Source organism: Acanthaster planci, linkage group LG07, assembly GCF_054643075.1.
Source record: "Acanthaster planci isolate LZ-2023a linkage group LG07, COTS_SCS, whole genome shotgun sequence".
Lineage (NCBI taxonomy): Eukaryota > Metazoa > Echinodermata > Asteroidea > Valvatida > Acanthasteridae > Acanthaster > Acanthaster planci.
The window spans coordinates 10,639,007-10,663,991 of record NC_141783.1 but is presented as its reverse complement, the minus strand read 5'-3'; the positions used below and the strand labels follow the sequence as shown (position 1 = coordinate 10,663,991).

The 24,985-nt window shown below is 42.0% G+C and overlaps 1 protein-coding gene and 2 long non-coding RNA genes across 3 annotated transcripts in view; 2 read left to right on the top strand and 1 right to left on the bottom strand.

The window, feature by feature from the left end:
- Nucleotides 1-459: 459 nt before the first annotated feature.
- LOC147798632 (uncharacterized) lies at nt 460-6,626 on the bottom strand. Its single transcript, XR_015425832.1, has 4 exons — nt 6,305-6,626; nt 4,262-4,385; nt 3,404-3,574; nt 460-2,639 (listed from the first exon to the last, which is right to left on the bottom strand). It is a non-coding gene; the product is annotated as an uncharacterized LOC147798632 (long non-coding RNA).
- A 113-nt stretch (nt 6,627-6,739) lies between these two features.
- Nucleotides 6,740-8,266, top strand: LOC147798631 (uncharacterized). Its single transcript, XR_015425833.1, has 2 exons — nt 6,740-7,213; nt 7,468-8,266. It is a non-coding gene; the product is annotated as an uncharacterized LOC147798631 (long non-coding RNA).
- Nucleotides 8,267-19,063: 10,797 nt separating this feature from the next.
- The window catches only part of LOC110973602 (TPR repeat-containing protein DDB_G0287407-like), a 37,144-nt gene continuing 31,222 nt past the window's right edge, over nt 19,064-24,985 (top strand). The window contains exons 1-8 of the mRNA XM_022224519.2: nt 19,064-19,234; nt 20,221-20,378; nt 20,853-20,984; nt 21,558-21,734; nt 22,360-22,503; nt 22,992-23,268; nt 23,823-23,930; nt 24,648-24,877. Of these exons, the coding sequence (XP_022080211.2) occupies nt 20,241-20,378; nt 20,853-20,984; nt 21,558-21,734; nt 22,360-22,503; nt 22,992-23,268; nt 23,823-23,930; nt 24,648-24,877 (1,206 nt within the window). The 5' untranslated portion in view covers nt 19,064-19,234; nt 20,221-20,240. The remainder of the gene's footprint in view (nt 19,235-20,220; nt 20,379-20,852; nt 20,985-21,557; nt 21,735-22,359; nt 22,504-22,991; nt 23,269-23,822; nt 23,931-24,647; nt 24,878-24,985) is intronic.

The following is a 24,985-nucleotide window of genomic DNA, read 5'->3' as shown; positions in this document are numbered from 1 at the left end:
GGACCCAAATCGGACCCAAATCGGACCCAAATCGGACCCAAATCGGACCCAAATCGGACCCAAATCGGACCCAAATCGGACCCAAATCGGACCCAAATCGGACCCAAATCGGACCCAAATCGGACCCAAATCGGACCCAAATCGGACCCAAATCGGACCCAAATCGGACCCAAATCGGACCCAAATCGGACCCAAATCGGACCCAAATCGGACCCAAATCGGACCCAAATCGGACCCAAATCGGACCCAAATCGGACCCAAATCGGACCCAAATCGGACCCAAATCGGACCCAAATCGGACCCAAATCGGACCCAAATCGGACCCAAATCGGACCCAAATCGGACCCAAATCGGACCCAAATCGGACCCAAATCGGACCCAGGGGAAAGAAGATTTTCTGATATTTCCCTCCCTGTTTCAGTATATAAAACGCATGCACTTTAGCACAAAGACAGCACATCCAACATACATATTTCGAGTTTATTGGAACCTTGTTTTGTACTACAAATAACATGGTTACTCTTTACACATTCTTAAATGGGATTTTTTTTTCTCGCAGTAAAACTTTTGTATGCATTGTATTGGTGTAACTCGTAAGGAATGTTTCACACCACTTTCATATTAAACTTTAAGAAAAACGTACTGCAGATGTTACAGAGTACTAGCAAATTAAGTCATGTTTAGCAATTCATTTACATTTTAGCACCAGTTTCTCCCCAAAATTAACAGCCCACAACAGAGCTATTCTAAACCAGTACTAAGGAAACTTATTGTAGTTTCAGAGCTATTTTAAGAAGTATGTCGATGGAATGAATCTTGTGTTGTACTCTTTGGAAGGTGGGAACTAGTGCAAAGAAATGTTATCACATCATTGTAATTATTACCATAATTACCATAATTGCAATCACAGTTCCTTAACGGTGTTGTACTGAATAACTTACGTGTTCTACAATATTTAAATTAAGAGTTACAATTTACTATACATTTTTAAAACAATTCTGAAGGACCCCTCTTCCTAAACTACTTTGTCAAAATGTAAAAATATGGCCAAGCCTCACGAAAAGACCAATTCAAATTTCATCCTACAAATTTTGCTGGTTCTAATGTTTTGTAACATTTTAACATATTCGTAGACAAGGATGCCCTCGTAGTAACTGAATTGTTATGCATAGTGTAAGTGTAATTCTGTTATAGTGTTTCAGATCATTTTTACATTTTTCTTACAGTTGTTACATCGCAGATGCAACTAGTTACAGATTTAATGGTTTGAAAAGCATTTATATTTGTAGCAACTATTTCAAACACAAATAAATAGCCGAGAGCACAGCTACTCCAAACTTCTGCCTAGGAAACTTATCGGAAAGTCTCGGGGCTATTCCAAGAAATCTGTCCATTGAATCTGCACGAGATTTTTAATGGACTTTTTAAAAATTACTGAGAATCCCAATTAAATTTTTCCATAGTTGTTAGAAGTTGTCATGTGCTGTACTCCAGGCTATCTGTATGGGAGAATCTGATGCACATATGTTTTTCATCATATAATTACACGTGTATCACCATAACTGATGGAAATGGTGTTACGCCCTTGTTACACTTGCAACCAAATTTTCTCAACTTTACAGGTATTCTAAAGACCAAGAAGAGGTACAACCTAAGATACATTTATACATGACAATTGAAAAGGACCCCTTACGTTCAAAAATAACAAATACATCCTTGTCAAAATGTCGCAAATCATGCCCCAACTTCATTGAAAGAACATTTAAATTTCATCCTTAGAATTTCGCTGGGATCAATGGTGGAATTTGATTTCAAAGTTTCACCACTAGATTTCATTTTGCTTGCAGCACACTGTAATTCATTCTTAGTATTGATTTCATCTCATGTACCGGTAGCTGACCATCAATTGTGCTCTTGAAAATGAGCAGAATCATCTTTTGTCATACCAACCAAGATGCATGAAGTACAAAACGGATTGAAAGATGATGAAAATACACAAACAAAATAAAATCAAGTGGTGCAAAATCCAAACTAAATTCAGCATTTAATAATGAAATATCACTCCATCGAATGTGAAAGAAATTAACTGTAAAAGATTTCCAGGAAACGCACATTACAATTTTTACAAATTTTGCAATTCTAAAGTTACTTAGTTCAACACGTCTTTGTAGACTTATACAGAAACTCTCAAATAATGTGTGAGTAATTTTCATGTGAAGGCTGTGCATAAAACTGAATGTTATGCAATATAACGTAAGCTGGTTACATATTCATGTTTCAAGTCATGTTGTGTCTGTCTAACTCTTTTCACAGACCAGAGGTACATGTAAAGTGGCCCATGAAAAAAGTATTTGGGTACAGCAAAGACAAAAGATAAGGAATTCAATGGGAATACAGCATTAGAAAGAGCAGCATACATTGTCTCTTCCATCTCAGACCAGAGGTAGTTATCCATCATAAGGTTGAATAACGTGCCTTGTCACTTCCTCATAAGTTAACGTAAGAATGCAGCTCACTCTCATCGAAGCACAGGATGTGATCCAGCTCAGTAGCACCCAACAGGGTTTGTATAGTGTCTTGACAAGCATCTTGGTAGTTGAAGGAGTGGGTTAAGACGACCGCAAAAACCTCTGTAACACCTGTTGGCAAACAAATTGTTGAATTACAGTAAGTTCAGGAATGCAGAGTACATGTAGATAAGTGAAGTTCTTGATTTGGAATAAGTGCCATTCCAATGTACTTTGGGCATAAAAGTTAAAGCATTCTATGTTCAACATAAAACATAAAATGATCATATCCAAATTTTCCCTACACGGTAGAACAGCTTTTGGGTTGATGGTATCATTGTTTTAACCAACATCATGTTTAATTTTCTTTGTAAAGACGCTCCGAGTTAGGCCGAAACACTCACAAATATTCTTCTGTAATCTGGGGCAGTAGCCAAAAACTTGCGATGTGCACAGATTTGAGTCATTTTCAATTTTTGCCGTGTCGCATATTTTCGCACGCGGTACGGTCACGCTGGATGTATTGTGATGTCTGTCTGCTCGCTTATAGTACCACGATTTTGGCCCATTCTCCCCCATACTGGAAATTTACAGAATGAATGATGAACAGATGAACAGTTGTAACAATCTATTAGCGTGCCTTGAAGACACGTTACAACCACCTAAACGCGGCATTTTACGCGGAAAATTTAGGCCTTCAAAATCAGGACACTATTTTGGATTCAATTCTATTCATTGAATAATTCAATTTAAGGCTCGAACAAAGCTGTTGATTGGCTCCCCTGGAAAGTGGGGGGCACACTTGCATGCACATAAATGAAAATAATGTACAGTATATATTGGGCCCTGTGTAGCAATAAGAATCCAGTGGTAAAAATCTCAAATATTAGATCCACCTGCAATACGACTCGATGAGCAGGCATTCCGATCATGCAGGTCAGGCCAGTATCCGCAGGGGACTGTTTCCAGCGCAACCCATCAACCAGGGGTACGTGAGGCCAAGAGAGTTTAGGTGCCCTTAGATAACCCCATTGATGACAAAGCCACAATGAGGACACGCCTGAGATCTGGGGGTGGACAAACGTGAAATTCTTGTGAGCTTCACCATTTCATCAAGGGCTCTTCAGGGATTTTGAAAGCACCCTAGATGTAAATGTGAGTATACGGATTGAAGCATCATCACTACAGAGTTACAAAGCAAGTGTGCCAAAGTGAAGTCTACACTTCTGAAAAACACACCTTTGCCTATTAACCAAGTGTAGAGCTTCATCACTCCAAGAAAAACTCAAAGGGGTTCCACGGAAAGTGTTCCAACTGGTATTAATGGTCCAGTTCTAATCACCAAGATAAGAAGAAACTCCATCATCATCATCATCATCCTCACAGATATTACTTCGCAACTTAGTGGAGCGAAGCTTTTCCTGTGCAGGATACATGGCAAAAACAGTAACTGTGCCATTTCACCGGTTCTACTTCGAACCAAAACTCACTAAAAGACACATTGTACCTTACACATGTTATAATTGCAAACCTAACTTGAACAAAATGAGGTCTTGACCTCCTTGGCGTTATGTATACGGGGTTTTCTGGTTCTGAAGCTATCAACTGTCGCATGGAACGACCCTTCTCCACAATTCCTCCCCCATCCACAGCATACATGGCAAGTCGTTGGGTGGACAAGCATATAAGGTTGTATTATATTGTTAGCCACTTTGTTGAAGATATAGTGGACTTAATGTGTAACTCATTCATACCTGAACTTAAATGTACAGGACATCAAGTCCTGAATTCTTGGGACAGCCGGCACTCCAAGGAACACTGAGTTACCGGCACTTCTTCCCAACTTCTTGTAAATACAGAACGTCTCTGCATTGGTACCTGTGAAAATGGAGAGATGATATTAAAACCAATCGCCAAAAGGTGCAGGGTTTATTGTCCAAGATAGCTTTAAGTAAAATCAATCATGCAAAAGGGCAGGTGGAACTTCTCAACAATTCAAAAACGATTTATAATCGATTGATCTGCAAACCTCATTTTATCGGTTGATAACCTTTTTGTGTTCAAATCTGCAGGGAAGTTTTAAAAAAAGGCAGTTGAAACAAGGGACCCATACATCGTGGGTGCCATATTGATTGCATGCTCATGGGCAATCATGAAGCAGTCTGTTGGTTAATACCTGAACAATTTCATTGGCTGGCTGAAATTTCTGCAGTCGATTTAGTCCAACCCTAAAATGGCAGGGGGTGTAAGCAGAATCTGCCACCCCCCTCGACATTTTTGCTGATATCACCCCAGTGCTTTGTTTTTCTTCAGTTCAGCCTTAAGGAGTTTTGCTCAGGGTGCAAAAAATGACAATAAGTAGAAAATATGAGAAACAAACATAAAATCTGTGGAAATATTAGTCTTTGTTTCAAGACGTTAGTGCTTGATAGCGGACACCGTGCATAGTGCGCGCCCCCTAACGACTCATAATTAGACTGTGCGCCAGCTCGCACTAACGTCTTGGGAATCTTGCAGCAGTGTTTTAACTTGTTCTTTATTTTTCCCATGGCTTTCCAAAGGAACCAATCAGCACTCGCTAAATTGCATGCATAATAAATTTTGATGACCTCAATAATACACCATGGTATGGTCACATGCATCATGGCTGTCTGCAGTCCTGTCAACACAGACACGACAACAAAGATGTTCGTATAGAGTTAGCACGGAGTAGAACGGGTGATACTCGGACTAGGTTAGGCCTAGGATATGACAGAGGATGCTGTTCTTGATGACCCATAATCATGTACAGTCAGTATGCCCTCCCCAGCTTACTAAAGCGACCATAGAGACCATATAGACCTTAACCTTCGAGGACGTTGGTTGTCATTTTCTTGCTGCACGTGAAGGTTTATTTGCCGCTTGTGTGAGTAATTTGGCCTCAGGCAGCATGCTCATTGTGAGTTGCAAAAAACGAGAATGCATTTATTGTGTGGTATCAGACAACGATTTTGCAAACGCGATGCGATGCAGCACAACTAGAAAAGTGGCAATTTCATGTCTAGTATGGAGTGAAAAATATGTCTTACATGTCACTAATCCCTTCCCACAAACCAGACATTGTACTTGCTCGCGTGAAGCCGCCATGTTGTCCGAACTTCGAAGTATGTATACATAATTATAATACCAAGGCTATAAATATTTAAGAAGATCGGACATTTGCATACAACTGCCACACCCCCATTCCTGCAAGATTCCCAAGACGTTAGTGAGAGTAAGTAAAATCTAGGTGTGCAAGGGCGCTCTTCAACAGAAATAAAACAACTATCCATCACTGACGTCTTGGGCCAAGACTATGGAAATATAAGACTATTGAACATAGCATTTGCCACCGAGCCTACACGAACTTGAACAACAGGCTTTAGTTCGAAGAAGAAAATTTGATTCCAATCTGAGATGACTTTGGGCCACAACAAAAATTTGTGACTTCACGAGATTTATCTCCAACAGCTTTTAGTAATGGGACATTGCAGTGTGTTTATGCAAAAAAAGTTGTATCTGTCTGAGTTATGACAGTATGCATAGCACATCATTCAAACTAAAATCAGATCAGAAACTGATGTCGTTCCCTCGAAAGTTCATTTATCTAAAATTGAGATACCAAAGCACCAAACAAATGAAATACTATTTTAAATACCGTACGTTATCTGCCTAAAGTTGCATTTTTCTGTAATTTAATTCAGAACAAAAATTTACTGCGAGTGCGAGGCCACGTACCTACGTGTATTTCCGTATACATGTTTGACTAAACTACCTACCTGAAGTCCAAGATGCGTTTTTGCATCTCCTTTTCCTACGATGTAGACGGAACCGCCAACTCATCCTCGTTGTGAAAGAAAACACTACGTCATTTCACCGTCCCACATCGTGCCATATAGACCGTGGACCGGGAATCCTACCAATGCTAGAACCACAGGTCCGTTCTCTCTTTCCAGAGGCAACATGTGTGCTCTTGGTCATTTTCAGGGTGCTGACTTCTAATTTGCCTGTTGTCAATTTCTCCTGATTTGTCGCAAACACGGCAAACACACGTACATGTATTCTCACGGACGCCGCCATGTTCACTCCGAGTGCCACTCGTCCCCGGCCGGCCCCACCGCGCGCTGTTTCGGCACAGAAAAGCAGTTGTGCGCATGCGCAAGATTTGCGCCATTTAAGTGCGCCCTCTTGTGGTAAAAAGTACTATGAATATTAATGAGCTGAAAGAGTCACCTTAATTAAATCCTTTTTGAGAGGCACTGTGTTAATGAATATTTATAGAATACGGCTTATTAAAAAAGCACAAAATTGGCCTTTTAATTGTCAGTACGTTCGGCCATTTTGGTTGCCGGATACGCGTGAGAAGAGTGTCTAAAAGTTAACGTCTGTTTGTGGTTGATCGACGATTACGGGATTTTTGACCGTTGTTAAAGCCTCAAAAGCATTGCTCCTAGAGTTTTGCCAGTCTAGGCTTGACATTCAGCGTGAAGAATGGACCTTTTACAATGTATTTGCGCTCTGTGAACTGTGCAAACCTAACAGTACGCATTTGCAAGGCATTACACGACACGCTGATTTTTGCATTGATACACTACATCTTGGAGGAATATCCCCGAGAGCTCTACGTGCGTGATGGTTTCATGGGCGCCCTCACCGTGAAGGAGTTGCTCCGAAGTACTTGCCGTCAGGTACCTATCTTCAAATAGCATTGTTTTTAACAAGTTTGACAAAGACAAACATATACACGACAAATATTCCTGTGTGTTTACTCCATTGCACAGTATATGTACGTTCATTTATAAATATGTCGGTTTTTGGTTTATAGATTATGTTATTATTATTTGCGAACCGTGCTTACAACATAGGTAAGGCTATGCATGCCTTCACATATCAAAAGTTACTGCATGGTTTAGAATATCTCTTAATATCTTCTCATCAACAGGTGCTGAACTTTGTAGATTACTGCAGTCATGTCTTTATGCATTTTTGAGCCAACTGCTTTGGTTGCATTTCTTGCACTTGACCCTCCCATTCATGAGGACATTCACAAAGTAGTGCTTGGCAGGTTGGATATGCAGAAGGCTTATTTGCTTCTTACATACTGAGCAAAGAACTGTCGAAGATGACGATTTGGAAAACAGCTCTTCTAGGCATTCCAAGCAAACAATGTGCTCACACTGTGTTTCAGTAGGTCTGTTGAAGATTTTGCAGCAGCACTTGCAAATGAAAGAACTATCATCTGACTGAAAATCCTGCCCCATTGTCGGAGTCGTTGTTTGCCTAAGACACTCGAAGTTCCTCTGCACAGTTGCCTTGGCTTTCTCCTCTTCCCTGTCAAGAGTCATAAGACGAGCATGTTTCCCTTTCGAAGGACGACCACCTCTTTTGGAAATGTTCACCTTGTCACAAATAAAGCAGGGGCCTGTTGGAGGGTGGGGGGCAATCATTTGGCTCAGGATGTGTCTTTGCAAGATAAAGATTTGAACCGCAAAGATGGCACATGAAGGGAGGGTGGCAATGTGGCTCATCGGTTTCTACATTGATTTTATACTTTGCTTGTATCTTCTCTTGATTTTCTGAGCAAAGCTTAGGTTGCCTGTTATGGATTTTCCATAGATTTACTCTCTCAGCACATATTCTGCATAATTTCTGGAGATTGTGTATGTGATCCATAATCAAAGAGCCACTTTCCAATAGTCTGTTAATTAAAAGTAATAAATTTACATGCTTGTATCCTTGAACATTTTGTCAAGAGTAGCTTTGTTCTTTCCTTTTTGATTGGTATGTAGTTCCAGAACTATTTTTTTATTCAAGGTATTAAAAAGTGACAAATTAAAACAAACGGTTTTAGTGTAAGAAAACAATTTAAAATTTTCTTTCAAAGCCTTTCCAGTAAAAGTGATCCACATGTTATGTAGTTTTTGAAAGTACATGTACATGTAATCTGAAAAGAGGACTATTTCATTTATCAACCTCTGAGGATGTTATTTAAAATACCAGTCATTTAAAAGTTTTGACAATACCGCACCCAACCTGTTTATATATCAGAAAGTGGAGGTTATTTTGCACTGCTGGGAGGTCATAATTTACCAAAGAATGTCGAGTTAAACTGCTGGTCGTCCCGCATTTTTTCTAGTCAGGCGGGCATGCAGTATCGGGCAGATCGCCCGCGCGTGCATGTACGTACATGTACATGTACATGTAGTCTGGCACCGGTACCGCGCTTACGCGGGCTACCGAATTTTTTTCTAGTCAGGCAGGCATGCAGTATCGGGCAGGTCGCCCGCGCGTGCATGTACATGTAGTCTGGCACCGGTACCGCACTTACGCGGGCTACCGAAATGGCGGTTCAGGCTGAAAATATCACCCATGTAAAGTCCACATTTCTCGAAAACCTTGGGGTTTGCACAGAAGAGAAAATACAGTTTGTAAGATGAAGAGTTGTTTTGTGATATTATGTGTTGTTTTAGGCAAGGAAAACTCTAGGTCATATAGAATTTTCATCTGTAAATCTTACCTCGCCAGAAACACAAAATCGGAGCAGCTCAGTTTAGCTTTAAATTTCGCGCTTAAGAAATCCATTTCAGTTCGCTTCTCCTGTTGCACTTGTCAGTAAAAAGTGTAAACGAGTGGGAGTGGTCGAAAACATTCATCAAAATCGTGAATATAAAGTATTATCATGACTTTTAGGCAGTGTTTACAAAATGGGTCAAGATCATGAATTATGCAACTTGCCCGTACTCGTCAAAAAAACTGACGCATGCGCACAACCGGTGTTCCCCGTTTAACACAGACGGAAACAGCGGTGCCTCAGGTACAGCTACGGTACAACAGCATATGGTATTTTTTAGGCTGCACTACACCAAATGCTCGCCTATAGAAAACAGTGCAAAATCAGACCAAAATAGCGCCGCCTGTTCACTCTCGGGAAGGGGTTGGCCTCCTTTTCTTTCCACTGGAAATTCAAGATTATGGCCACGAGATCACTTTTCGGTTCACAATAAAGAGAAAACATCCGGATGGCGACAGACAAAATATTGATTCATATTCTGTAAAGTATTTATTAGAGTAAAAAGTAGCTTGCCACTCTCAACGAACCTGCAAGCTATGATTTCTGGCCCGCGCGGTCTGATACAGGCAACGAATGCCATGACACCTCTGAGACTCGTTAATTCGCCCGTTTATAGAGCACCGACCATTGGATGGTCCCCCTGGAGCAATCGGTACTGAATAGGTCCACACGCGGTACACCTCGTCTGTGTAGGCCTTCTCAAATAATACCACATGAGTATTGACGTTGACCGAATTAAAAAAGAAGAATCCAGTCCCAGAGATGGCAATTTGTGAATTGGAAGAACTCCTGCGCTTTGACGCAGTGGGAGGAACAGTACATATGACCCTATCGATAGCAACCACGAACCTGAATTAAGTCAGTTGCACACGTGATCTCTCGATGCACCCGGTAAATGTGGCATCAACGTAACTAATAATTTACCAATCACAGACCCCTTTCTCCGACATGCAAATGATCCAAAGCCAACATCAGTTTCGCACGAAAAGCCACCACAGCGAACGGTCCACAGCACCCTTGGTCCGTTGTTCCGACACCAAACCTACAGAGGTTGGTAACCTCGTCTGCCTGTAATCTGACTGTAGCAAAACCCATAGAAGAGACCAATACCTCGTATCGTCTGCATATTGGGTATGTTGAAATTATTCGCAAATTCACCAGCTGCCAAATCAGAGCAGCATCACGCCAAGTAAAGAAATCCAAGTGCCACGTACAGACGATTCTACAGAATTTCTCCATCTTCCTTAGTGAGCACTACACTAAGTACTTTGTTTTTAGGGTGTCAAGTGAGTTAGCTATAGTTTCTTAAGTGGGTAAGTGCCCTCAATGAAATGGACATCGGTGTGTCTAAGTTCTCTTCCTCACGTTTCACAAAAGAAATCTGGCAGGTCGGGTCGTAGCAGATAGAGGCAAGTCAGAGGGAATAGTGGCTGAATCGGTGAGGCCTTCGTGCTGCGAGGGTTGAACTGGGACTATATTGACAATGGACTCAAAGAGACCAGCGGCAGGACTGTAACCTGGAAATGCATACCTCATAGTATTCTTTGTGTAAGGCGTAAGACTTGGACTGCATGGCAGGAACTACCATGTGGTGGAGATCCAGTGACATTTGGCCAGAGTGTGTTGTGGAGCGCGGGGTCTGTGGGGCCCGTTCTGGTTGTAAACATCTGCCTTGGGTAGGAACACTGAGCTAACAGGGAAGATATTTTTCGGGTTTTGGGAGCTTGTCTGTGAGGTTTGGGATGCAAACTCTACCTGCCATGATTTGGATAAGTGGGTATAGGCAAGAGATTGGCATGGTTGTTGCTTTTGACACATGCGTCGGCACGAAGAGGGACAAGACTTCTGAGCTCTGGAAGGCTTGGGACGAAATGGGGATTTGCTATATGGTAGGTTCTTCTAACAAGTCATTTGAGAAATTTACGGTTGGCACGAGGCCACGGAGCGTGAGCTTTGTCAGGGACCATAGTGTTGCTTGATGGGGCAAGTTTGGATCAAGTGAAAGGGTGTACGTGGTTGTCTCTTTAGCTTTCAAAGGAACTGACCGTTTTGGTCTTGCTGAGGTACCACTGATTCGGTGCATAATATAATAATAGCGGCCTTTTTTCTTGGGAGTTGTAGTTATTCTCGTTTATTCTCGTTGGGGCAAACCGAAAGTCGGTGTTATTCCACAGTTCCTGCTTGTGAAAGACGCATACAATCAGGAGTCCGAAGATGCATTCAAACTTGACACATCGACGGGGTTTGGGCGACCGTGAGTCCCGTTATAAGCTGAAAAATTGGTGGAAACGTTTCCGACGCTACCATCACGCCAACAGCAATAGAAGGGTCCAGATGATTGAATCACTGCTAAAACGATAAGAACGGCTTTAATGGTAGGATAATGCACGAGGCAATAAAGATGGCAGCGTCCGCAAGTTAAGTCTCTACAGGGTGCTTTTACAGGAATGGCGTGCAGGCACCGTGGCAGGCTTTTCTCCGGACAATGATATCCTCCATAAGAGATATCAGCTCAGCGATGCTTTCCACTCTTGTGTCCTCTAGGACAGCCTATATATATGTTTTGTGACGGGAACCTGCTTGTCCATTTTTTGGACCCCAGAGTACAATTTAATGACTGCTTCTTCCTGGTGGTGATGAAAGTAACTAGTTGCCTTCAGTCTACGCCCCCTTTTCGTAGAGGAGACTTTAGGGAGATCTCCACACCATGCACGTTATAGTTGCTTACATTGTCCTTCTGGTTGATCTGAAGAGAGCCGTGAAGAAGTCTATTCCTTCCTCCAGTTGTTTTGTCAAGGTCTATGTTCCTGACCTTTACAAGAATACTGATTCCACTAATGCTTGAAAACTTGGATCTTCAGTTTTTTTCGGAGTGCTGAATTCCAGAGTTGGTGAAGTTTATTTATGGATTCCGAGGATAGCGTCTTCCTTACAAAGAATTCCGAGTAGACGATGCGATCTATGCACAGAGGTATCTGAAGTCACAATGATCTTGCTGGAGCTGACCGCCACTTCTAGTGTACGGAGACTGATTTGATGATTTGATTAAACCTAAATGAACTGAGGGGAATCCATCCCTCCACATTTTCCTGATAACCTTTTTGAGGAGCTGAGACTTTAGGAGTTGTTAGAGTAACTCTTTGCAGTCACAGCCGGGTTCCCACCCCCGGTTACTTTAGCGTTGGCGTTGATTATTAGTCCAACTTTTGCCAGATGTTGCTCAAGAGATAGGAGTGGCTACTGGGCTTGTTCGAACGTATCCGAGAGCAGTGCTAAGTTGTCAGAAAAGCAAAGAATTGTTTTGACCTGATTCTTTGTCATAGTTGAAGAAGTGTCTGCGAAGCTGACTTCAAAAGAAATCCAGCATTTCAAATCGCAGGAGCCTAATTCCATCTCTTCCATGAGTGCTTCAAGCAAACGAGAGAACAAGAAAAGGAAATCGAAGACAACAGGAACTTAGTACCATCCTATAATCTTCTCGTGCTATTGGGAGACATGAATGCTCACATTGGGTCAGACGTGGTTAAATACAGCTATCATGTCACAATCTGAACAGATGGGTTGGGTTTGGATTGGCTTGGCAGGCGCTTGTTAGTGTTTTCTCTGTCCTCTTGCCGCTTTTTGTTCGAAAGTCTGAACACAGCTGTGGCACAGTCGGCGCCACTCACTCCGATCAGGTGCGAGAGCTTCGAGCTGTTCAGTGCTGATGTTGCAGACTTTCAAGTTGGCCTTGAGCTGGTCACTTGTAACACTTCTTGGGGGTGCCACAGCTGTGTTATATTAGAGTTCTTCCACGCTTGTGGGACTTCCTCACTGTCCCAAGCACGTTGGAAACACTCTAGCAGAGCTTCTTGAAGGGCATGACCACCATGCCTCAGAACCTCAGCAGGCACGCCATCAGGGTCTGGAGACGTATTGTTCTTCAGTGATTTGAGCGCATCTGCCATTTCCAAACGAGAGGGTCAGAGACTCATAGCGTCCTCCGCTGGGAAAACTGAAAGATCCTGCAATGCAGAAGTGTTGATTGGTCTTCCAGTATTGAGGTCGCGGAAATGTTCAGCCCATCGTTGCAAGATTTCTTCTTTGGCACGCAACAGATTGCCGTTGGCAGACTTTAAAGGGATGAACACTTGATTAGTTGGGCCCGCAATCTGCGTGATGGAGTCTTAGTGCATGTCATTCTGATCTTCGAAGCCTTGAATCTCTCTTGCCCTTGCTTCCTACCAATCATTATAGATCTGCCGGAGGCAAACTTGTGCTTCCCTTCGCAGGTTCAGCCACTTCTCCTTTGCAGCACTTGATGGGTTGCGAGGGTGAGCATCATCTCGGTGAGTAACTGCTGAATGTCTTACCGGCTCTCATCAAACCAGTTACGGTGCTTCCTGCAACACCTGTAACTCGGCTGTGGATGTCGTGCCACCTTACTTCTAGGTCGATCTCCCCGGCATCGCCATCGTTCAAGTCTATGAGCTGAGCTGTCACTGCTTCCTCGTACCTGGTTCAGGTGGCGTCACAGCTCAGGGCAGCAGTGTTCAGTCCTCTTGAGGTGCACGCATTGCGCCTAGCAGGAGGACGAATAGATAGGGACAACTTAGCGAGTACGAGACGATGGTCGGTCCAACACTCACCTCCCCTCATGACACGCGTGATAATCACGTCAGGTAGGCATTCCTCCTAAAAATTATATAATCGATGAGGTGCCAGCGAACAGAGTGCAGATGTTGCCAGGTAGTCTTGTGTTTGTTTTTCATCTTTAAATTCGTGTTAGTGATGATGAGCTCTAATTCTGAACAGAGGCTCGGAAGTCGAAGGACGTTGTCTTTCATTTCATCCAACACCGTGCTTGCCGATGACCCCGTCCCACTCTGCAGCTTCAGTTCCCACTCTGGCATTGAAATTACCGAGAGTTCGTAATCTTTGTGCACGCCAGCGAGGGTTGAATTTGGGTCTTTGTAGAACACATCCTTGTCTTCATCATCGCTGGTGACAGTAGGATCGTAAGCGCTGATGAACGTTGCATGCTGTCCTTTCACCAGTGGCAGCCTCAGAATCACCAAGCGCTTATTCGTAGCGGTAGGGGTCTCAGTAAGGCAGTTGACGAGCCTGTTGTTGACAGCAAAGCCCACGCTGTGCATGCACAGTCGCCAGCACGACGGCCGCTCCAGAAGGTGAATTGCTCTCCCTCCTCAGTCAGCAAGCCGTTGTCAGAAATGCGAGTCTCGCTTAGGACCACGATGTCCACGCCATACCGATGCCACAGCTCCGTCGCCACGGGGGCCGTCCTTCGTCATGATCTGTCGGTGTTTGTTGTTGGTGTTGAGGTCACAATCGAGGAAGGTCCTGACATTCTTGAATGTTACTTTCAGTGTTTTTTTTTATAATTCTTCTTGTATTTCGACCTCAGGAGTGGTATGCCCTTCCAGGTGCCGTATCCTGTTTGGGTTAGAGGAGCGGGCAATGTTTCGGCCACATTTTTAGGCCCCTCCTCCACTATGGGAGGTTAGCTGTGCGGGCCTGAAGAGGCAGCGTAGTCTCACAAGATGATGCCGAAGGTGCCTGCAACCGGACATTATCTTGGCTTGCTGCAGTTATCACTTGCAGTTGGCTGCTCCACCGGTGAACAGCTCGGAAACTCAAGCTAGGCCATAGTAAGGGCTATTTAACCCATCGCTGGGGCAGTGGCTGACATGGTGCCAGGATGTGTCCGCACACCGGTGGGCCTGCACACTGCAGCTCCGAGATCCACTGCAGGTTTAGGTTGGGGTCGCAAGATGCCCAGTTACCGTGTGTTGCTGCGAGGAGGCACTGCAGCAGTCTTTGAAGTGGAGAGGCTATGTACTGGCAGGGGAGACTTACGCACTCAGCTCCCAATTTTCGCACCGAAACCGGGCCAGCCAGCAGCAGCAGCCGACGGCAGAGAGCACGGTGTGCAATGATAACTACAACTACACTACTGCACTAGACGCATTACACACACCCTGTGGCAGAACCAGTGGCACCACCAACACACGGAAACAAATTAATTTGTGTGAGGCAACAGATGTTTTTCTTGGAAATACCTCCTTCAAGAAGAGCCATGAAAAGATGACACATTTGTATTCTAGGAATGGGACCAAATCACAGTTAGACTACATTCTCTAATGGATGGATGCTTACAAATAATAGTCTATCATTGTTAGATCACTTCTCATGTTAATGCACCCTTTTTCGCCCGCAAAAACCCGCAGGGTATATACGATAGGTTGGTGATGCGGCGTGCACATGGCGCCAGAAAACTGACCAAAATCTCGACCCAGATTTGCCCTATTTGGGCCCGAGTTCCAAAAGAAACTATTGCGGTCAGCTGTCGTAGCTGTTGCAGACAGCAAAGTCAGGAAAGGGCCCGAACGTCAGAGTTTGAGGCGTAGAGCAGTCACATCACGTGAGCATCCCTATAAATGTTCTTCTCTAATTAATAGTGGTATTTCTCGACAAATTTTCAAATCTGTTGTTGAACGTACCGTACTTTAATTGTTGGTAAACTTGATTATGGCTGTATAATTGTTTAAGTTTAGATTTTCCGAAACTGTGACAACGTACATAAAACCTTTGCTGATTCGAACCAGTTTGTATTTTCCTTTATTTTATTTTTTTTTAGTCACCAGAGGATAAACAGGTAGTCACCCAGACATGATTGAGACAAATAAATGTTGATAGTCCAATTGATGGTCACGTATTGCCTGTTTCTGCGTCTGTGTGAAGTGGCTTAAAGCGCCCCCTATAACTGGCCTGAGGGGCAATTAACAATCATCACTTGGTTCAGATCATCAGGCTGTGGTTCCAACTGTCAATCGTCGTCTTCGAGCTAAACAAAGAAAGAGAGAGCAGAAACCGAAATAACAGCCTGGAAAATGAGAGCGACCACAATGGCATCACTGCGCAGTGCAAATGTGAAGCAAATGAAGCTGCAGAAGTTATAGAGAAAGTGCAAGTAACGACAAAAGAGTATAACTACAGCAAGAATCGTGTTCAGAAAGTATCAGAAATCACTAATGTGGTTAATAATCCACAAACCCCAGAGAGAAACTTCAATCTGCAAAAACAGAATTTGGACGACGCTTATCTTGAAAGCAAACCAAGATTTCCTCAAGAGACAAATAAAGGAAATGAAGGAAAAAGGTAAAGAACATCTCACCAGCGTGGAAAGCCATAAATAACATCACTGGCAGAAAACAAGTAAAGAAGTAATGGCCATTTCCAACAAAAAGGGCTTGACAACAGCCACAAGGCTCTCGAAGCTCTGTAAGGAAACCCATCCCTGGTTAGAGATGAAGATCAAGAGACAGATTAAATCCTCCCAGAGCTCTCAATGAGAACAGATAGCTTTGAGGAGGAAGAACTTCAAACGCTATTTCTCAGCTTTAAAAAAAATGAAGTGCGCTGTAGAGATGACAATATTCCAGCAAGAGTCATTAAGTACTGTTATATCAATGATAAATGATCATCCCTCGTTTTTGTTATGCCGCACTTTCCAATAATCAGCGACCTGAGCACTGGTATGTCCCCAACTGTTGTTCCTACACTAAAGTATGCTGGCTCAAGCAACTGTTAAAATTACAGAGGGATAAGCTTGACATCCGTTGTCAGCGAACTTTTTACAACATGATTTAAAACAGCATCGGAGAGGTTATTAACTGCTTAATGACATTAGCTGGCACCTCATTTTCTTTCAGAATTTCAAGTGACAATTTTGGAGGAAATGCAGCTTTACGTGGGTTTCCAAAGGAAAACAAGTATGTTCACCATGCAGATTGCATGCTAACATGCACGAGGAAAACCAACTCCTGCGATAAATGAACTTTTGGTCCAATCAGAGATTGGCTTTCTCAGTGGAATTCATTTAAAGTCAACCAATCAGCAACAGTCCACTATGATTGTTTTCGAGGTGTGTGTTAATGTTTGAGGCATGATAAGAAACAGTTTGTGGCTGCTTGGTCACTATCATCGTTTTTACCCACTATTCCCTCTGTCCATAAAAGTAATCCTGCGTATCGTCGCTGTTTTGTACATTTTTGACGAGTCCAACATTTCAAAATGTTTTTCGTTTTCTTATTGAAGGCACAGTACTTACCCCGCTTGCATTTTTAGCTGCTTCGGCTACACTGCCGAAGCAGCTATTGTTTTCACTCTGTGGTTCAGCTACATAAACCCCTCAAAATGCCATTCTTTTTCTACAGTTCTAACAATAAGCAGTGTTACAGACGGTCTGCAGCGATTTTTGGAGAAAATCTTTGGGGTTAAAAGGGCGAAAAATGCGTGATTGCGAAATACCCATTTATACACGTCAATGCGAACGTGACCCGCGTCAGAAGACCGGATTTTTCGGCGGTAAAAACTTCTCCAAAGTACACAAGTTGGTGTTAATAGGATTAAGAGAGAAAGGCTTAGTTCATGAAACCAGATTGAAAAATTTGAAATATCCCACAGAATAGTGACTTCATGATTAAGAAAAAAATCCAATTTTTGTTAACAATAACCGGTTTTTCATTTTGTTTTCGTTTCACGACAGTAATCCTTCCGCCATTAAACTCTGGGACTTGATATTCGTCATGTGATAAACCCACAAAGTTGAATTCGGGCTTTTATCTCTAACACCATTTGTCCCAGTGTTTGGAAATTTTGCACAAAAACAAACCCAAATGTGTTATGTGTGAAAATTTGGGTGACGTCATGTTGACGTCCCCACCTGATTTTTTGACGATTTTTAAATTTTTGTCATTTTGATATTCTTTTTTAACATATCTCCTGACCCACACTTTTTTTAAAATTTCTTTTTGCTAGACCTCCACTATGTCTATTACATGTCTATTTGTTGGAAAATCTTGTGACTCATGATGACGTCACCAAAACGTACCATTTTTAATTCTACATATTAGGCAATGTCTGATCCTTGTGAAGTTCACTCAGAACGTTAACAGTCAATCCCTGACTGCATTTCTGAAGTGACGTCATCATGACCTCATTCGTTGATTTTTTTTATTAGTTTCTCTAGATTTACATGTATACGAATTTGCATGCATACTAGTACTACTATCTTCTTGGCATAATTTCTGAAACTTAATCAAGTCCAATTACTTCCAAATTTTGCAGAGAAACCGTAAATTTCAATTCACCAATTTCAGATATATGTGCAGATTAGCACGATCTGTATTTAGGAGCCAATTAAGTATGAAGTAATAGTGCTATATACTAGTAATAAGATCGTTTGATATGTAATTTGTGTACAAAATGACCTTTGCCTTCAATTTGCAGGTGCATACATGTACATGTACATGTACTACACAAGTGTACACACACTTGCGGCCGTTACCGCGCCGGGCCAGGGCACAAGTGACGAAGTGCCCTGTGTCCGCGCGCGCAGTTCGTGCTCGTTCCAGCTTCGGCGGTCCGAGAAACTTGAAAGCAAGGACTGGCCCGATGGCTGGGACTGTGGGAATCACCCTTTCTAAAAGACTTTTTTTTCTCGGAATTAAATAGCTCAAAAAATATACAAATGATGCTTAGAAAAGGCTCTGACTCCGAAGCAGCTCTGTGGTTGTATAATTACAACCACATTCCTCTAGTTTTCTGTTTATTTTTGCACTTTGGTCATGACACGATGAGGAAGCTTATGGCCAATCTAAAATTGCACGGGCCTACATGGTGATGCACCGGTTGCAACAAGCAATCATGGGTAGGACTAGCCTGTGCAAGCACGACAATTTCTTCGTGAAGACACAAATGGTGTAACTCCATGTACGGTGTACCATAAAGTGACGTCTCGCCGGATGGATTGCAATCAACGTTGTCATGGCAATCTACAATAAGAGCGGAGCGCGTAAGCGCAAGCGCGAACTCCATCGCAGCCTTTGGTCTGGTTCCTAGAACAAAAGACGCCGAACCATCGATCTACTGTACATGTACATATAAATTGTAAAGACTGGTAAGGAACCAGCCTACTCATCACTCATGCATCAGATGGAAATCATTCAGTTACCTCCATGTTTCTAAAAATTCTAAAACACGTCGCGGAAAGACTAAATTACTTATTCTAAACTAAGCATGTCGGTAATTTCTGACATTAAGAACGCGTGAGCGAAATTTCAGCTACCTTCATCAGGTAATAATGTGATTTGCATGATTGATAAAGCCCTAAATTCTAACGTTAGGCCTGACATCCTGATCATCGGCCGACCTGCACGATCGCCCGAACACTCTGCGCAATCCGTCAATTCAGCATGAAATCTCCAACTTTAGGCCTAGGCCTATTTCCCTTTTGGAAAGTCTTTTACAACCGTGAATTTGAAAAAAAAACAGAGGCTGATGGCAGAATCCGCAAATCATGCACCACGACAGTGAACTATTAGTAGAAGTACTGGCCAATCAGAATGAAGGGTTGAAGCTCTTTCATCACACTTGGACCAATCATGTTTATTTGACAGCCTTTCCTTTGTGCCCTTTTAAGAGAAACATTCAAGGGTGATTTGTTACTTCTTAAAACAATTGAACATTTACTTTTCTGCTTATAGTGGAGTATTGCTGTGTAAACTTACCAGACAGATCCATGTGCATTGTAAAATGGATCTTGAAAGAATTTATTTCTTGTTTAATTGAACTTGAAGAAAATAATCTCATGAAACATTTTTGTTACATCTTGAAAATTTTTGTTCATGAAAAAGATCTTTTAAAAATACTGTAAACTGCATCTTGTAAAAACGAGCTTGGAAAAACATATCTAATAAAAAATTTAGAGAAAATATATGTCACTTTTTGAAAATGATTTTGGGGCAAGGTTGTTTGATTTATATTTGGGTTTAATTTTTTTTATTTGTTATTTCTTTATCTAACAGGAAACTTCAACAAGTGTTAATTATAAAATTTTAATCTAAAGTTACCTCTAAATATTTTAAAATTTTCCCTAAGGACAAAGCTTAGTGGACTTTTAAGGTCATTTGATAAAGAAAACTTCTAATTTGGGAGTTAAATTTCCATGCCTTTTTCTGCATTTCTTCAACAAGAACAAATAAAATAGAGAGCCATGTTTCATAATTTGAAAAGAAATCGAAATTTACAGGCCATCAGCCCATGTGACACCTGAAATTACAGTCTCTTTTAGGCATCCCAACATGGCCAAAGTGTCCCACAATGTGCAGCAGCGGCGTATTGCCCGGATTTTCTGGAGCTCCCCGTTTGGCGGTCTGGAAGAAGAAAGGGAGCTGCTGACCAAGAAATACTGGCCACAGCTTGCTCACATGTGTCAGAAGGTGAGGAGACACTTTTACTCTCAAGCCAGACTTACATTTGAATCCACAAACACTCAAATGAGCGTCTGTGTGATAGAACTTCCCAGTTGAGTGAGCCCCATGTGAGAACATTTGAGAATTTGACAGTCTCCAAAAATGTTTCTAGAAATGAACATGGAATCGTATTGAATTAATTTAAGAAACATTACATCCCGTGATGTACCATTTCATAGTCTGTAACAGCAGGGATACCTGTTCGTTTATATTTTGGTCACTTTTCAGGATTTGCTTTCATTTAGATTGTTCAAATGTAGTGACGTGGCAGGTGGTATTTGTCTTGCAAGAGATTATTGGTGTCCCCCTTTTTTCTGAATTCTGAGTTTGTTCATGTACAGATCTCTAATCACGGTTTTAAAAAGGTCTTGATAAAACAGTAGCGGTAAATAAAGCACAGATGGAATCTGAAGAGCAAGATATTATTTATTAATCCCACAGGCTGGCTATGAGTATGCTCCAGTTGACATGAGATGGGGCATCACATCGGATCACTCAAAGCAAGCACTGACCATAGAGATTTGCCTTCGAGAGTTGGACCGTTCCGACATGATTGTTGGCTTTTTTGGCCAGGTATTTATCATCAACAGCAATCACTGTGGCACGGCTCTTCAAGTGTAACAATTACACGTACATTCATGAGTTAGCCTGGAAAAGGACGTCTGAACCCACATGGTCCGCACATGAGAGGCACAAGTGTCACAGGAGTTCACTGTCTGTTGCTTTTGAACACTTGTGAAAGTGACTTATTTAGGCACAGTTTTGCTGTGTGTTAGTTCTCAAAATCTGTGCTCTTTATGTTCGTTTCCTGAACTGATTATTTATCCATGTTTCTTAACAACTTGTGCACCCTGACTAACCTTCATTTGTTTTGTACTTAACACACAAAGACTGTTTGAGCTTGAACTCAGCCGCTGTGCATGACCTTTTGTGGTAGCAAGTATCACTCCATGGCCAAACTCCAAATTGTTGAAGAATGTTAGGTTGCGGGTTGAAATATTGCACAAATACTGTTCAAGTCAGTCTAATGAGTCAATATTTGAAACGTTTGGCTTTTTGTCATGGTTTAGGTCCAGAAAAGGAAAGTCTGCTTACATCAGAAAGTATTTATAGTGTAGATTTGTTTTGTGTTATTGTTGTTGTCAGAGGTACGGTTGGCACGGAAGCAAAGATGAGATGTTGCAGAAGACGTTTGACTATGCTGTTTCTCGATTTCCTTTCATTGACAACTTCCGAGATCGCTCGGTCACAGAGCTGGAGTTCCTTCACGGACACCTCAACAAACCTGGCGCCCGGGCAGCAAGTTTTTTCTTCCGAGATAAGGTCCTTAAATTTTAGACAATTGCTTCAATTGACTGAAGATAATACTGTATTCATCACCGTTCTTTAGATTTAAAATGCTTTTACAGGTGGGGTAGATGTTTGCAGTGAATGTTTATTTTATATTCTGTGTACACGTATTGCAAGCAAAATTGAGTAGGTTCAAGGGTAGGTTTAGATTTTGTGGTTTTGGTGGCCAACCGCCTTGCTCCCATTTGACTGATGAAAATTATTTTCTATTCCTGAAAAAAAATTCTTTCCCGACTTTACGTCACACAGCAATTGCAGATTCCTATATTTTTCCTCTTCAGCTTCTCAGCCACCCTCCCACCTTGAAAAATCTGGAATACAATGCCTTAGGGACCCCCCTTTTGAAATATCCAGGATTAACCACAGGGCAGGCTATTCATAAAAGGATTTGTGTATACAGACAAGAAATACACTGCCTTTTGTTTTTCAGAAAACAAGACCAAAATAGCTGACTGAGGTGTGATCAAGACTAAAGCTGATGCAATTTGAATTGGAAATAGGACAGAGGAGAAGTGGAATTGTTTTTAGTATTATTCTCTGAATCAGCTTTTATCATCTGATTACAAAATATTTGTTAATTGCATTGCAATCTGAGCAGGCGTATGATGATCAGAAACTGAAGGAATATGAGGCAGCTGGAGACGAGGGAAGTGCTCGCAAGTTTCGCCCAACCACCGACGGCCCTAATGCTGCCCAGCATTTGGATGACCTGAAGCGTAGGGTCATGGCCACAGAAGACAAAGTAAATGTCCCGAGGTCACCAGAGAGCTCTAACCATACATTTCATATAAAGCTTTCCCAGTAATTTTAACACCAGTGTTTCACATGTTCCCTACAATAATATTCTGATTTCATCCCAGAGTAACTTCAAACTCAATTCCATTTCAATTTCAAAAAGTCATCAATTGATTTAATATATGCAGCAGTGTAATTCAACCTTGTGGCGTTCTGATTTGTCCTAGCTACATGTAATTTGCTTGTGTAACAATCAGTGTTGAATTCAAAAGCAAATTTGTTTTCTTGTTAAAAGGGGTTAGACTTTGCAAACAACATTCTTCGGTTGAATGCTGGATGATATGATCAGGTGGTGTTAAATTGTACGTTGACATTGTTCCATTGTGAAAGGTCAGTTCCTCCTTCATTACTTCCTTCAGACTTTCAGCATTTAGTCAGCTATTAACTGAAGCTTCCACTAAATCTATTCTCAATTCATGTCATATATGTCGGCAGTGCCTTACCATTCATCCTAATTATGCCACACCAAGCGAGGGCGCCCGAATGATGTTCGAAACGGTCCACAGCTTCTTGGAGACGTTCCTGAAACCTCAGAAAGCCCTCTCCAGACTGGAGGCAGAGCGGCTGGAGCACCATGCCTTTCTCCTTCAGAAGCTGGGAATGGGGGGCATGTACATCGGAGGGGAGAAGTACCTGGAGACAGTGGACAACCACGTCTTGAAAGGCAGAAGTGGCTACATAGACAAACATTTACTGATCATTGGCGACCCAGGTGAGCATGTTACAGAATACCAGTCTCACAATTTATTAAACAAAAATATATGTATGTACACAACCGATGAGTTTGTTTTTTTGTGTAGGCCTGAGGAGAAAACAAAAAAGGTTTATAGAGTGTAGATGGACGTAGACTAAGCCAGGCCCACTGAAGGCAACCCTCTCTAAAAACCAGTTTTAGAGGTAATATCTAGGTAGCTTCATCCATGGCAAAAACAAAGAAGAGCACTCAAGGAAACTGCCAACTAACAGCCAGCTGAATGAAGTCGTACTGCGCACAAACCCAGGTGTATATATGGTGTTCCACACATGCTACATTTTCAGTGAGTGAATACGTGTCACCATCAGATGTTCCTGCATGGGGGCCATACAGCCCAAAGCCGTTGTACTGATGATATATACATTCCTTATGGAGCCTGAGGGGGCTCACAGTCAACCGAGCACCATAGGAAAGCAAACATGTAAGCAAAATCTGATGCCACATACTGGTACAGAGTCCTGTTGAGGCAATACGATAATTGGGGGCAGTATTTCTGTCTGCATTCTGAACAGGGAGTGGGAAGACCTGCTTGCTGGGTAACTGGCTCATCAGACACCAGGAACGTTTCCCAGAGGATGTCGTCGCATATCACGTGGTTGGATGCTCCAGCAGCAGCACAAGTGAGCCTTCCCAAAAATCAACATAAAAAGAAGCCTGTTATAAATTATTGCCAGTGTTATGCAATTTTGAAAAGAGGAATATGATACCAATAAAAAGGGATCTGTTACTTTTGTTTTGTGTTTGTTTCTGATCTTCTTACAACTGGGAAGAGGGGATGAATTCTTCCTGAATTTCACTCAAGAACTTGCCAATCCACATATCAATCTCTTTGAAACTTGGCATGCATATAGAGACACCCATTCTGTGTTTATCTACAAAGTTTCAATTCATTGTGACAGAAGATTTGTTATGGTCATTCACAGTTTACACTTTCTAGAATAAGTAGCCATCTGTTTTGGAAAAATGGGTATTTCTTGAGAACAATGTGTTCTATTTTCATATCAAAAATTGGTATGAAATGTTTGCAAGACATCAGCCCAAACGTTCCTGCAGGCTCATCATGTTTAAAACAAGCGCCGTGACGAGATCATACCAAATGACAGTGGGGAGGGGCAAATTCTCCCCCCCAGCTCTTTTAGGGTTAACCTAACACAGTATTGAATGTACTACTAGTGCATTCTAACGGTGTCTTACAATTGTAATAATTTGAGTCAGTAGTTGGAGTGTTTGTGTCTTTTTATTTTGCCTGAAAAAACCTCCACAAGGTTCATTAGGATTAAATTTCTTCGTTTGTGCTGAATGACATTTTCAACTTTCAAAGCTTCTTTTTGTTACAGGCGTGAAAAACTTACTACAGAGGTTATGCAATGATGTTGAAGACGCACTCTTTGATTTCGATGATGTCCCCATATCAGGGAGGGTGTATGCAGCTTTAAAAAAGGAAGAAATCCGCGACCTTCGGCAAACATTAAACGTCTTGGTTTCCAAGGCAACCAAGCGAAACATGAGGGTGGTGTTCGTCGTTGATGCACTTGACATGATAGAGAAAGCTGGAAAAACCATGAAGGTGAAGATGTAGATCTTCTTTTCCTTGGCATGTGGTCAACTCCAGAGCCATAATGTCTCTTAAAACAGGAAAGCCTTTTCCTCAGGGGATTTCTCTGCAAAGTACTCG